Genomic DNA, 15,202 nt, shown 5'->3' with positions numbered 1-15,202 from the left:
GCGGCGGGGCCGGGGCCCGCGTGGGGGGCGGCGGGGGCGGGGGCGGCAGCTTTGTTCGCGCCGGGCGCCGCGCTCCTCAGTCCGCCGCGCTCGTCACTCAGCGGCGCGGGGCGGCGGGTCCCGCATCCCCCGGCGGGCGGGCGGGCGGGCGGGCGCAGTGGCGCGGTCCCCTGCGCGGCCCTCCCCACAAAGGACCGCGGAGCTGCGTGGCCCAGCGCTCGCCCCGGGGCGGGCCGCGCCAATTTGTTGCACTTCTGGGGGTGGGGGGTGGGGGAGGGCTTTTGTTTGTTTGTTTGTTTTGCCCTCGGGGTTTTGGCCGCTTTGCGGATTTTTTTTTTTTTTTTTTTTAATAACAAAATGTCGGTCGGTGAGGGAGGAATTGAGCGGGGAACGTCGATGGCACCGGGAGCTTTGCAGAAGGTGCAGTTTGGAGCCTGCCCTTCCCCGGGTGGCAGCTCGGGCTCGGCCCGGTGAATCCTCGCCGCCGGCCGTGGGGACGGCTGTGGGGCGGCTGCCAGTTGAATTTTTTTTTTTTTTTTAATTCGAGTGCTGTGTTCAAAGGCTTTCGGTGCGCACGGGAGGACCCCGCCACCGTAAATAAGCATATGGGCGACTAACGGGGTATGTTTTTCCTCTGGGAAGGAGGATTTGGTAGCTCAGACCGGTGTCAGCCTGTAAATATTTAGACGGTATTAGTGACTTCTGAACATTCTCAGCGAGATCTGTTATTTACAGTTGTCATATGTTATTAATGCCCGTTGCCCAAGTTCCCTGGCAAATCTGTTTCATGCCTTCTGAGAAAGTAGACAATTGATAGATTGTCTAAGGGATGGGAAAAAAATGTGAGTGGGTTTTCTAACTTGCATTTTGGTAAATCCCTCAACGCCTGCATTATAAATTATAATACGTATCAGACTCCCTGTAACCGTGCTGCACCCTAAGTACAGGGACTTTCGAATCCTTTTCAATAAAATACTCTCAAACGTGCTTATTGAGAGGTGCATGCTGCTTTTTTTTTTTTTTTTAAGATCTAATATTTCTCCATGGGTCTCTTCTCTCCTTAGAAGTTTTCCCAGAGATAACTTCACCAAGATGTCCAGTGACAGGCAAAGGTCGGATGATGAGAGCCCTAGCACCAGCAGTGGCAGTTCAGATGCAGACCAGCGAGACCCTGCCGCTCCCGAGCCTGAGGAACAGGAAGAAAGAAAACCTTCTGCCACCCAGCAGAAGAAAACCACCAAACTCTCTAGCAAAACGACTGCTAAGTTATCCACTAGTGCTAAAAGGTAATGTCTACAAGGGAGGACTCACATGGTCAGGTCCCCTTCCCATTGGTTGCTTTTGTTGGCTTAACTTCAGTGGCAATAGTTCAGAAATAGTTCTCCATCAAACGGATTTGAACTTGAGTGGGCTGTCATTCTGTGTGTGGCATAGCCACGCAGTTTCCCTGCAACTAGACTCTAAAGCAAGCAGACTTTGTTCTGTGCTGTGGTGACTGGAGGATCGCCTCAAGAAGAGCTGGGGACTCATTCTGACAGATGAAGGGGTTGGCAAGGGAAATCTGGTGAATCCCAATGAAATGGCTCATTGGAGAGGTTTCCTTTTGTGAGTCATGTGTGGGTGAAGTTGACAGTTTCTAGAGATCAGCAGAGCTTCTCTCCATAAAACTGAATGGTCAGACAGAAATGACAATATTTACCAGAAAATTGGTAAACTCCAGGCTTGGCTCTAGTAGGAAGCAGTTCTTAATGTGTGCTTGAAATTGGCTTACAATTTGTAAGAAGAGGACTTTAAATCATGGGGCACAGGTGTAACTGAGTAAGTTACTGTTATCCCACCTCCTTGTGAGGGCAGATACAACTCAGAAGTAGCTGTTGCAGTTTAGGTGTCACCCAGTGACTGAAAACACCCTCGGCCTTCCTCTGCGGAGCTCCAGCATTGTGGATGAGCTTGGCAGGTTAACAACAGGGGGAACATTTCTGAGTCCAAGTGAGAGATCAGTTCTTCTCTGTTGACTTCTATTTTCTGTGGTGACTGAAAAGATCCTGCCAATGGGGCTCCAAGTGGTAGCAGTGTTGGGATACCTAGAGAAACTAGTGATTAAGGTGAAATGTGCCCGCCTTTCCCAGGACAGGTGTTTCATTGATTTTTATTGGACATAAATGGAGGAAGAAAAATGTAAAAACTGATCATATGTTACATTTTTATTGTGATTCAAACTTTTTGCATGGATCTAAACCATCGCTCAAGTGCTAGCAGCTTTAGAATATTTTATTAACCAGGAACAGCATTTGAAATAATCTGAAGTGTCCAGTTTGTTGTACTCTCGTGGAGGAACGTATTAAGCATGCTCTCAGTTTTGAAAAATGCCCTGAATTTGAAGAAAATCAGCCAGTTGCCTTTTGCTTATACTTCAGCTTACATATTTATCTGTCTTTCCCCACTGCAGATTTATTGACCCTTAAAGGTGTATCTAAAATCAGAGAAGACACTCATAGCTCATGAATGCCAGTTTGAAATTTTCATTGGCAAAGATATTTATAAATTTTAAACTTTTCTGGCAGCTAAAATATTGCCAGAGCCATTAATGTGCTCTTATAGCAGTCTATTAATTTTTAGCTCAGTAAAAAGTGACTTGAAGTCATTGTCAAATTCTCTGCTGTTTTCCCTCCTCCCCTTTTGTCTCATTTGCATATAAGCTTGAAAAGAGAATTTCTTTGGTAAAAAATGTTTTTAAATAGATTGTATATCCTTCACTGAGCAGTCAGAAGGGGCTATTTCCCAAATCAGGTGTGAATGACACACTTATTTACACTTGCACGGGAGAAAAAGAGCTGCAAAGTTTGTGCTGAGGGATTTGGGTTATGCCTCTGAGAACAAAGAGGAAGCAGCCATGTTAGCATTACTGAAGGCAAAGCCAGCCTTGCATTTAACTGCATGGTGGTAGAGGGCAGTGTGATTCCCCGCTTATTCTGTAGACTACCTCAGATCCGTTTTGTTTGTTCTCATTTCACTAACAGAATTCAGAAGGAGCTAGCTGAGATAACCCTTGATCCTCCTCCTAACTGCAGGTAAGAAACAAATGTTGTTGTTCGGATTGTGAGTTGTGGAAGAATATTGAGAGATGAATGATCTTGCCTGAATATATGTGCAGCCCAAGGAGCTGGCTTCATGTGTTTCCTTTTATCTTCTGAAGTGCACAGACTAAAAGTGCACTAACCAGGTTAACTAAATAAAAAGGGGAGAAGCGACACGCTAGCATGTCCACATCGTGAGCTCCTGAGTACAGGATTGTGTGCTTCTGAGACCAGTGCGATGGGGCTGGTTCTGCCTGTGTGTCTGTAGAGCAGTTTTGTCCGCAACACAGATTTCAGTGATTTCTAAAATTTTCAGCCTTAAAGAACTGTTGTGTACAATCTGAACTGACCTTCCACATCTAGAAATTGCTAAATGCAGTGTTAGAAAATGTAACTCCAGTAAACAAGAGTATAGTCTGTTCCTTTTGATTTATTCAGTAACTTGCCTTAAGGGTAAATTTTATGTGCTAAACGATTGGTTTCAGTTGTTTTCTGGAGGATGCATTGTTGGAATTATTTATGTTTTAAGCAGTTGTCCTAATTACTTGAGAAAATTCTTAGTAAGTACTGAGTAAGTTATAATTGTAGAAAGAATTTCACTGGAACCCAAGTAGCTAGTTAGTGCATTTTTTGTTTGTTTTATCATATATGTTACTTTTTAAATTTTTGATTATATGGCTTATGAAATGAATAAGATTTAGAGATAAATTCAAATAATTTGCAGAATTTGAGTTGCTGGTACAGTTGAAGTGGTGCTTCCTTTTGGTAGGGAAATTCCTCAGTGTTTGATCCATTTCTGCTACAGATTCTGTAGTTTCTTGTGTTGATCAGACAGATCTTTGAAGTCATTTATAAACACAAATGTAACCCATTGACCTCTTACTGTGTATGTTAATCAGATCTGTTGATAAGGTGATGTGATTTTGCATTTTTCAATGAGTTAATAGTTTGCTTATTAAAAGTAGATATGTCTAGCCTTAAAGTAATAACTTCTGAGCTATGCTATCCAATACAGCAGCCACTAGCCACATGTAGCCATTGATGGCTTTTCTTGTGGCTAGTTCAAAATGACATGCTAAAAGTGTGATATATGCACCGGATTTTAAAAGCTTAGCAGAGCATAAAAGTCTGCTTTTATATGTTGAAGTGATTATATTGTGGCTATGTTTAATAAAATAAAAATAAAATTAAAATTGTTTTCACTTTTTTTAGTTGTTAGGAAATTTACAACTAATTATGAATGACTAATGTTACATCTTTGTTGCTTTTAAAATAAGTAAATTGAGGTATTTCTGTTCACCCTCCTAAATGGTCTGTGGAATCTGTGTTCATTTAAGAAGGTCAAGTTGTTTGCTCTCTGAAAGAATAACTTAATTCACAACATATATACTTATTTCTCCCAGTAAGAGAGATGTAAAGATCAGAGAAAAAATTTCTGCAATTTAAAAATTGTGTGTAAGATCAAACATTTAAAAAAGTAGTTGATTTCTCTGCAAATAGCAAAATCCAGGGGACAGAAATGAATCTAGAGTGTGGTAGATGTGCTGAATGCCCTCAGAGCAGAGCTGCAGTGGTGTTGAAAACAGCTTGTGTATTAAACCCGGGTGTTTCCTCAAGGTCACGAGGATTATTTTAGAACCTTTCTGTGGGGCAGAGAGTTAGATTTGTCCTGAATTTTTCTTTTGTGTATCAGTCCATGAGATAGTGTTTGGCATTTGGCAGTTAGACTGGTGGGAAAGTGAGGCTTGGCTCGTGCTTGTAGCCAGCCTTGTGTCTGTTTTCCCTCATTGGGCTTGATAGCTGTCAGTAACTGCAGGCCATGCTGGTCAGTTCGCTGCATAAGACATTAGAAAAAAGTGGGCTTTATAAATTGTTTCTTAGCACTTTGAAGTTAGGCTTCCTTCTCTTATATGCCTTACTTGTAAAAAGACCAGATACTTTGGTATGTCTGATTTTGTGTGGAAGGTCTGCTCCTTACTGGGTAGGAAATTTGCAGATTGTTTTAATCCAGACAATGTTGAATTTTGACAGAGAAGTCTAAATTTGTATTATATATATACATTTTTTGCCTTCATGTCAGATCTGGGAAAGAGCAGCACTATGTTCTCAACATTCCAAGGTGTTTAAATGTTTACTGTGAGGTTTCATGGAGATTGTATGCTTTAAATTTACTTTTTACTTAGGCTACCATCTCTCTGTGTATCTCAGGAAAAAAAAGTTGAATGAAATGCAGAAAAATTTGGGGGGAAAGCCAAATAACTCAGACTAGGAAGATTTTTCTTAAATTTCCCCCTTTATTTAGCATTCTTTAGTTAGGCCTAATCACCAAGAGTGATCGAGTATTGATTTAATTGTTGAGTTGTATACCCTTAAGTAAGCTTGATGGATTGCTTCTTTTTTTTGTTAGTACATTGAGAAAGGTGTTATCTCTGGTGATAAGATTGTGTTTCCACTTTGGAATTATGAGATGCTGCTGCTTCCAGGCAGGGTAGGACTGGACTCCCTCCTTAGTTCTCTTGGGAAACACCCTCACAGACATGGCCAGAGGTATGTCTCCTGGGTGACTTCAAACCAAGCAGGTTGCCCATGAAGATTATTAGCCCACTGATGCACTATTTTCTTACTGGTTTACATTTATAGTTTTGCCTTCTAGGCTTTAGATTAGACTATAATCATATACTAAGGATGTTGGAAAGAAAATTGTGTGTGCATTGCTCTGCTTTTAGAGAAACCTGTTGATATGACCATGGAGTGATGCATAAAAGGGTCACCTGACTATCTTCCTGGCACAGCTTGTAGACACACCGAGTTTAGGAAGGTGCTATGCTTTTAACTTAGCCCCTAGTTTTTCTCTATATAAACAAGTACACATGTATGTTTCTTAAATGTTCTTTAGCATGTTTAGATAGAATCTATTAGTATGCAAACATTTAGGGTATTGGTATAGTTTTTGGATGTGGGAAATGCCTAATTGGGGTTGAAGTTTGTAATATTTTTCTGGTAAAACCTAAAAGCAGGTGTTTACAATTTTTGACAATTTACCTCTGAAGAAAAGTAAAACTGGAAACCTAAGTTCTGAATGAGAAGCTGGTAACTCCTTACTCGTTCCTAACTCAGTCTGGGATTTTCTTCTGCCATCTTCTGGAGGTTGTTACCTGCTTTTCCTGGTAGATCAGTGAGCTGCAGAGCAGACCTGAGCATCATGTAGACTAGTGAGAAGTACTGAGTACTGTCCCCACCCCACTTTTCCCTCCTTTGCCCTCTCCCAGAGGTGAGGAGCCATGACCTTGAGTTGTGAGATTTGAGGACTTGTGTGTTAAGGTTTGCAGAGTCGTGGTACAGCAGTCAGTCAGTCTGTCTGGGTGCAGGTCCTGCTCTGCTGCTCAGGAGCATGTTGCACTAACAAGTTATGCTTTATTCTTATTCTTCCATTTTCTCAGGTCTAAACAGCATGAAATTCCAGGAAAAAAATTATTTTGGATTGAAAGAAAACATTAAGGAGTGCATATGTTTGTCTTTATTTCAGTAGTGGTGTTTAAGATGACTATTCTAATATAATTCTAAGCTATCACTTTTATTTAATTATAAGAAGAAATTGAAATTCACAGTAATCTTAGTTTTTGCATGTAAACCAGTACAGAAAGACTTGGGTTGCTGTAAGACTAAAGACATTTCTGCCCCCAGAGGAGGAAGTGAAAGAGTACCTTTGCAAAGGCCGTAGCTTTATTAGTATCTGTTAATGCTCTGTTCAGATAATGCCAGGAAGTAGATAGAAACAATAAGCACTTTTGAAAAGTTACATGCTGTCAATTATATTCTCCATGCAAAACTTTTTGGTACTCTATACCATATTTTCATCTTGAATGTGACGCTGTAACAGCAGATGTATTGTGTTTGGTTATCAGAAAAATCAGATTTGCTTGGGTGTTCACATTTAGAAAGTAGAACATGACCTTTTTAAAAATTATTATTATTATAACCAGGCACAGGTTTAGAGAATAGACATAGGGTTTTCTTCCTTCCCATGTCTTTCAACAGGAAAAATGCATTATGCATTCGGGCATTTTTTTTAGAGGCTTAGATTCTAGAGGATAAACTGTATTAAATTTCTAATAATTTTCTTTTGCATCTTAATCAGTGGTTTTATATTGGGGCAGTGCCCTAGGGCCCCCACACCTGTCTAGGGAACAGTTACCAATGCCTAGAGATAACATTATTCTTGAGAATTGAGGAAGAAGGCCACTGGATTTTTGCCCTGCAAAGCACAAGACAGCCCCCCTCCCCCAGGAATGATCAGAACAAAAGCATCAGTAACACTGGGAGGGGCATTGTAGATACCTATTCTTGCACTCTGCCTCTTAGGTCAGAGGACAGTTTGCTATTTTCTCATATGATTCTTTCCTAACTGATGCCTCCATCTTTTGTCAGTCCTGTATTAGCTTGTGTCTTATATTACAATTATTTCAATGTATGATGAAGCCACAGCTTTGGAACTCAAAATTGTTTTCAACAGTGTTTCTTTTAGGTCTTATAACTGTTGATAATACCATTGGCATGGCTTTAGGCTGATTGTATCTATGGTGTTCAAAGAAATACTAAGGAAACATAAGGGAGAAGTATGCGAGGGCCAGACATAGTGGTCAGTGGTAGAGTGCTTGCTTAGCGTGGATGAGGTCCTAAGTTTAACTCCAAGTACCACAAAACAAACCAAAGCAGGAAAAAAAATGCCATTGAAGAATTACCAAAGTTAAGTTTTAAAATAACTGAGTTGTTCACAAGCAAGAAAGCCATGCTCTTTATTTGCTTTTTTTTTTCCATTATTAAAATATTAGCCTGCCTGACTGGCATATTGCCACAGTTTCATACTACTTATGTTTCACGGTGCATGAATTGTCAGGTTTGCAAAGGTAGTGTGATCTGATAACTGTGTTTTATGTGTTCTCGAGGCAGCACTCCATAATCACAATGTGGATATTTCTACACTAAAGACTTGTGCATATTCTTACTAAGTGGGATAAGTAGAAACGATAAGCAATTTAAGGCCAGCTCTTAGTTTGGCTTTGCTACCAAGTTATTTTGTGCAAAGCTTACTAAAATCTTTGGGTCTTCAGTGCATTTGAAAGATAGCCTGTGGATAAGGAGATGCTGCCCAGGGCAGGTTCAGCTCTTAACGGTGGTCATCACAGCCACAGTGCCTACTAGTGGATTCCAGTTTCTCAGTTGTTAGTTTTGGCTTATTAGGTGGTTGTTGTTTTATATCTTTTATGCTTACTAGAAAAAAATAGATTTAGTGTTCTTTACTCTTTTTTTTTTTTTTTTTTTTTTTTTTGGTTTTTCGAGACAGGGTTTCTCTGTGTAGCCCTGGCTGTCCTGGAACTCACTCTGTAGACCAGGCTGGCCTCGAACTCAGAAATCCGCCTGCCTCTGCCTCCCGAGTGCTGGGATTAAAGGCGTGCTCCACCACGCCCGGCTAGTGTTCTTTACTCTTAATGTGTAATTATTAGTGTATTTCTTTTAAAGTTCTCTTTATGTTGGATTATTTTTTTCCCTTGGCTTTCAAAATACTGTCTTAATTTTTCTGTTCATTCTAGATATAGAAAATTACATAGAGAATATATCCTTTAACACATACAAGATGTTTCATTTTCAAATATGTATTATCTTGAAGCATCTTAGTGCAATTAGACTGTAAAGAGAAACAGCAGATTCTGATGGTTGTGCCATTACAGAGAAGCTTAGGTGAGTTGCTGGCTCAGCATAGAAAGGTACATTTCTTACTCAGAAGACACCTGGTATGGACCCAGAGACACTTCTGTGTTGCTCTTCTCGTGCAAACTGAGGTCCATGCTTCCACCCTGTGGCTCTGCCACTTGAAATATGTGTCTAATCAAGAGAATTGAAGGAGTCACGTGCCAGGTTTAAGGACTTTGGTTTGGAAATGAGACAAAATTGGTTTCACAGCTGTGCCTAACAAACTGTAAGGTGACTGAGAAATGTGAGAGAGTTCGTGGGCATTCCATGAGAAACCAATTTTTCTGACATAGAACATGAATGCCAAGGATAGATGACTGGCATTCTCTCTAAGAGTAATGATTAAGTAGTTGAGCAGCAGCCTGGCGCTGAAGGATGGCGCTGAAGGACGACGCCTAGCAGTTCAGTAACTTCTTACTTAATACACTGTTTTGTTTAAATCATAATTGGATAACATTTCTTTTGGTTTAAAATTAAAAAGTAAATCTAAGAGTTGTTGAGAAATCTAAAAGACGTAATACTATGTACATGAAAAAGTCAGGCATACATCTTAGCTAACTTCAGATTTGAACGTCAGCCTTTTCTCTTTCACACAACACTGTTTGAAAGTCTGATGAGAAGTGTTCAGAGTTTGAGGGTCCTTGGATGTGTGTTTATGTAAGTGTATTATTCCTTTGCTTTGTTCCTCCTCTGTGAAGGTACTGCATGGTTTTAGAATCTGTCCCAAAGTGAGGTTCAAGTGGTTAAGTTAGGGGGAAAAGCTGCTTTCTCTAGCTTAGTGGTGAGGGCCTCTCTTTAGGGGGTGAGGTATCATTCAAAGGAAACATTCCCAAGGTTGCCAGCTCTTTGTTCTTCTCCCCTTGTAAGGACAGAGTAAAGGGTTGAATGTGTTCATAATGGAAAAAAATAAACTTTTGTTTTTTTGCTTATGGCTTTCCTGTGCACAAATGATAGATCTGCATTTTTCTTTGGGTTACTGTAGGAGCAGTCCATTTTTATGGGTTTTGAATTTGATGAGAGGCTTTGTGTTGTTAAGAATTTCTGTGCTTCACTGGGGAAAGCTATCAGGACCAGATTTTAAGGGAAGCCTAAAGCAGGTAGCGTGTGCATGTATGGTAGTCTACCGGTGCCAGATCCAAGTTTTTGCAGATGTTAACTTTATATTAGATTCCTCATAATTTTGATTTGTTTTCAGTAGTACCACAGTCTATTTAAAAATATTTCTTCTAAACATAATTTTATATAAAAATAGCTCATAAATTATTACAGTTTTTTTTTGCACTAAGAGCTTCTCTCTCTCTCTCTCTCTCTCTCTCTCTCTCTCTCTCTAGCAGAATCGATATAATGTTCTCAGAGCGAGAGGCCAGGTCTATAGAACCTATCACTCAAATTTGTACCTTACATGTATTTAGATGCCGACTCTGAGGGCTCATCTCTTAATGTTGTAGCAGGTTATAGGGATCTATAAGCAAATGGTTTAGGCTTATTTATGACGCCTATGATGCTCAGTTGTGATTAAAGTAGCATCACTCGCTAATAATGGTTCAACTTTATGGGTTGGTGGTTAAAGTTTCTAAAGTTTAAAGATCTGGTCCTCTGTTTGGCTTTTACTGTGAACAGTTGTTTTACGTTTACGGCTTTTTGTAACAAACCTTTAGAAAAAATTGGAAGGAATCCCAGTAGCAGTCTCACTGTCATAGGTTACAGCCTGGTCGGAGGGATTTTGACCAGTTGTATGTCATTCATAAAAGGTTTTTCTTTCCGTTTTTCTTTTTTGCTCCTTCAGTGTCCCAGAGCAAATATACTTTGTCATCTGTTTAACATCCAGTTTGTCTAGGGAAAAATAGAGACGTAGCTAGCCTGAAATTGCTTTTGGGAGTGTAAGTGCATATCTTTTGGGCTGAATGAAAGGCCCAGGGAAACATGAATTTTGCAACCTCATTTTATTTTCCTTCACTCACAAATCATCACGGTGATTCCCTCCTCACATCCATGCCCTAGTGTTTATAAACATCATTATTTCCCTTCTCCAGCTCATGATTTCTACATAGTTTTGCTATATAAAATTATAGAGGTTTCTTACAAATATATCTTTTTGTCCCCACATTAAAATTTAAGTCGATCCAGCGTCCCCAAGAGAGTGAGTTTTTGTAAATGTGTGGCTGCCTATTTTTTTGGCTTTTGATGCTTTCCATAGTTTTCTAAACTTAAAAAGTAGTGGCAGCAAAATGTAGAGGACATAGGAAGGCATCGGCTTAATGATTTTAGTCTTGCTTCATACTAGAGCATTTGACTATTTGTTGGATTTGTGGTATATACATATATGTGTATATGTGTATATGTATATGTATATATAAATACATATATATATGCTTATAGATGAATGCTATTATTACAGTGAGGTAGAATCTACCACTTGGACTGCAAACACAATTTGAGGCAAGTAAATGACTTATGGAATAGGCTTTCTTCATTTTGTTTATGTCTTTGAAAAAATTTAAAGGTTATTTTTGTTAAATTTGCTTATGCTTGCTATTAGCATTTCTGTTAAAGGGCTTTGTTTAAATTGTATTCATTTTGTTTTTTCTTTCTTTTAACCCTGAAATATGTTGTAAATGAACTGTTCCTTGCTAAAGCATTTGAATTTTTAAAAAATACCTTTTTATGGAAAATGTCAAACATGTAGAAGAAAACAGAGCAGTATAATAAACTTTTTATGTAGCTTTCATCAAGTTGCAGTAGTCACCGATCAGTGACTTTCTGTTTTCTCTACACAGTCCATTCTTTGAACTCCCCTTATCACTCAGCAGATATTAGCATTGTTTCATCTTTCCCCTTTCAGAATAGATATTGCAGTACTCTTTTTCAAAACATATAGACTACTTTTAACTTAACTACAGGGCTATAGTTCCTTAGTCATTACTCAGAATTACAAATGTGCTATGAATAACTTTGCTTTTCCCAGAGTTAACTTGGGCCAGAATCCACGTGAAGCAGGTAAATCAGGATTGGTTGATGAGACTTTGATGTGGTGGTTCTCAGGTTCCTCTCCCTGGAAGCTCTTTCACAGAGGTTCCTTTTTAGATATCCTGGTAATAAAATTTTTACATTACAATTCATAACAGTTATGTAGTAGCAGCTAAATAGTTGGGGTCACCACAGCGTGAGAAACGAAAGGGCTGCAGTGTTAAGAATGTTGAGAACCACAGCTATAATGTCTTTTGAACTCAAGATTTCTTCATTTTATTTTGCATCTTACTTATTAGAGAAACTGAACTGAATTTGCTGTAGTATGTATTTTGCTTATTAGTTTCCTACTAAGTAATTTAGGATCTTTTATTTCCTTGGTGTGTCATTAAATTTGGGAGTTAGGTCAAGAGGCTTGATCAGAGACAAACTGAATTCATACTTTACCCTATTCTTTCCTTTTCTCTCATTGTGCTGGCTAGTCAACCTGACAAAAGCTAGAGCTATCTGAAAGGAGGGAACCTAAATTGAGAAAATGCCTCCATAAATTCTAGCTGTAGGGACATTTTCTATATTGGTGATTGATGGGGGGAAAGCCCAGTGGTCCTGTGTTCTATAAAGAAAACAGGATGAGCAAGCCTTGTGAAACAAGACTGTAAACAGCACTCCCCCATGGCCTCTGCAGCAGCTCCTGCTCTAGGCTCCTACCTTGTGTGAGTTCTGTCCTGACTTCCTTCAGTGATGAACGGTGATACAGAAGTGTAAGCCAAATAAACCCTTTCCTCCCCATCTTGTGTTTTTGGTCATGGTGTATTTTGGCAATAGCAATAGAAACCCAAAGACACCCATTGACCATTGACTCCCACTTCCTTTCCTTTCCTTTCCTTTCCTTTCCTTTCCTTTCCTTTCCTTTCCTTTCCTTTCCTTTCCTTTCCTTTCCTTTCCTTTCCTTTCCTTTCCTTTCCTTTCCTTTTCTTTCTGTTTGTTTGTTTGTTTGTTTGTGTTTGTTTGTTTAAAGCAAAACTGCTAGACAGAATGCCTTTCAGGAGACTAGCTGTGACAGCCTTTTTTGATGTTTTGTGACTGAACAGCCCTTCCTAAGCTTGGTGACACTATTTGGGGAGGTTATGTAAGTTAGAGGAGGTAGAGCCTGGCTGACAGATGTTTTCCCTAAGGGGCCAGTCTTTGAGCATAGGTAGTTCAGCCTTGCTTCTGCTTCTGGCTTTTTATTCTGCTTTCTAAGCAGAGACCTATGTTGTGTGCTCTCACCATTGGTGCAGTGATGCCTCCCCCCAGTTAGTTTTTGCTCTCATGGACTGAAACTTTCTAAATCAATGAGCCTAAGCCCATTTCCCCCTAAGTTGCTTATGTCAAGGGTTTCGTAACAGCTGTGGCAGTCATCACACAGCAGTGGTGTAAGGTAGTCCTGGCTAGCAGTGTGTTTCTTCTTTCTCTTCAGGAAAGTCAGTTTTCTGCTGTTCTTTGTGGAGTCATTAATTCCTAGTTGTTGTCTTTCAGTGGATTGTACTGCTTTAGAATGTCACTATTATCCTTTTAGAACTTATTAAATTAATTGATTTTTGTGTGTGTGTATATTCATATGTGCATATATGTGCATATATGTGCATGGGTGTGCTTCCATGTGTGTGCATGTGAAGGTCATATGCTAACTTAGATATCTTTTTTTGCTCTCTGTTTTTTAATGTTTAAATTATAGTCTCAAAAATAAAAGATAATTTAAAAAATGTTATTTGTCTGTACAGTTATTTGTGTGTATGTACATATACATTTGTGTGTTGTTACCTACAAAGGCCAGGAGAAGGTGTCTGGTCCTCTGAAACTGGAGTTACAGGCAGTTGTAAACTGCCCCGTGAGGGTGCTGGAAGCAAATTCAGGGCCTCTGTAAGAGCAGCAAATGTTCTTACTTGCTGAGTCACCTCTCTATTTACTTAATTATTTTTATGACATTTAAAAAATCTCTATACAATATATTTTGGTCATATTGCCCTTTGTTCCTCCTGCTCAACATAATTGTTAGGTCTTTTTGCTGAAGATACCACTTAAAACCATTGAAAATGGAGAACTCCAGCTAGCGTCCAACTAGAAGCTTGACAGACCCTTCTGACTTGCATTTGTGCTGTTGGGAGGTGTGGTACTGGAAAGGAAAATAATCCGCCTCGCCCAGCTATGAACCGTGTGGTCTGCAGCAGTGACCTACTCTATTTTTTGAGACAGGATCCATCATTGAACCTGGAACTTGTTTGAGTAGAACAGGAGCCTAATGCCTAACCACTCTTTGTTCTCTCCTTTCACCTCTGGGGTTAGTTCACCATACCTGTCTTGTGTGAGTACTGGGGATTTGAGCTCTGTCTCTGTGCTTCAGCAGGAAGCACTTTACCTAGTGAACCATCTCCTAAGCCCTATTACTTTTAAATAAGCACACTTTAGGCAAAATACATCACTGTGCCTTAGGAAAAATTAGAAGTAAATGTATTTTGAGAAGTTAACAGAAGCTATTCCTTTAAACAAGATGTCCTGGCCACTTGTTATTGTGGAGAAATTAAGTCTTAGCAGTAGAACAATAGAGGTATCTTCATATCTTTGCTGAGAATGGGGTCTCTGGTTTAAAAGTTGGGCTGTTTTTCTTCTTAATTTTTATGTTATAGGTATGGGTGCTTTGCTGGCTTGTGTGTGCACCATGTTTGTACCTGGTACTTGTGGAGGTTGATATTGTTCCTTTATTACTCTACTGAGATAGTATCTGTAGCTGAACCTGACACTTCCTAGCATGTCTAGCCAACCTCGTCTACTTATCCTTGGGAGTTCTTTGTATCGTTACAGAACGCTAGGATTATGACGGGCTGCTGACGCTACTTGGCTTTCTTCATTTGGGTCCGAGGATCGAAACTCTCGTTGTCATGCTTGAGTGCTGTCTTCTTTGAGCCATCTCTTAAGTGTCTGTATGAAAAATAGTTTCTTCCCTCAACATTTCGCTCTTTAGACCTCTTTCATTATGAAATCTTGTATTAATTTGAGGGCTGTGGGTTATTAGGTGCTGCTGTTTACATGCATGAGTCCATGGGTGTGCACACACAAACAGACACAGACGCCGCCGCCGCTGCTGCTGCTAGTACTACTACTACCCTACCAACAATGCCACTCAATCTCTTTGGGTTTTTTTTTTTTTTGTATGTTTGTTTTTGTTTTTCTTACTAGTGAGTTTTATTTACAGGCAGAGCTGTGTTAATAGAATTTTTATCTGTTACTTGAAAATGTGCCTTTCTAATCTCTTTTATTAGCTTCTTTAGTATTCTAAGAAAACCTCTTCTTAATGCCTGTTAGTCTCTTGCTTTTCATACTTTTAACACCTGAGGACGAAGTATTCAAATATATGAACTTATAGGGCC

At 39.6% G+C, this 15,202-nt stretch overlaps 1 protein-coding gene across 2 annotated transcripts in view; it reads left to right on the top strand.

Moving 5' to 3' along the window:
* The window catches only part of Ube2e3 (ubiquitin conjugating enzyme E2 E3), a 51,951-nt gene that overhangs the window by 367 nt on the left and 36,382 nt on the right, over positions 1–15,202 (top strand). Inside the window, exons 1-3 of one of the 2 annotated variants that reach the window (XM_021186191.3) lie at positions 367–621; positions 1,065–1,286; positions 3,021–3,071. In XM_021186191.3, coding sequence (XP_021041850.2) covers positions 1,093–1,286; positions 3,021–3,071 — 245 coding nt within the window. In that variant the 5' untranslated portion in view covers positions 367–621; positions 1,065–1,092. Of the gene's footprint in view, positions 1–366; positions 622–1,064; positions 1,287–3,020; positions 3,072–15,202 lie in introns of those variants that run through there. The other variant, XM_021186182.3, reaches the window with a different exon arrangement.

The sequence above is a fragment of the Mus caroli genome, unplaced genomic scaffold (genome assembly GCF_978045245.1).
Source record: "Mus caroli unplaced genomic scaffold, Mus_caroli_1 scaffold_2, whole genome shotgun sequence".
Taxonomy (NCBI): Eukaryota; Metazoa; Chordata; class Mammalia; order Rodentia; family Muridae; genus Mus; species Mus caroli.
This window is presented reverse-complemented; position numbering and strand designations above follow the sequence as displayed.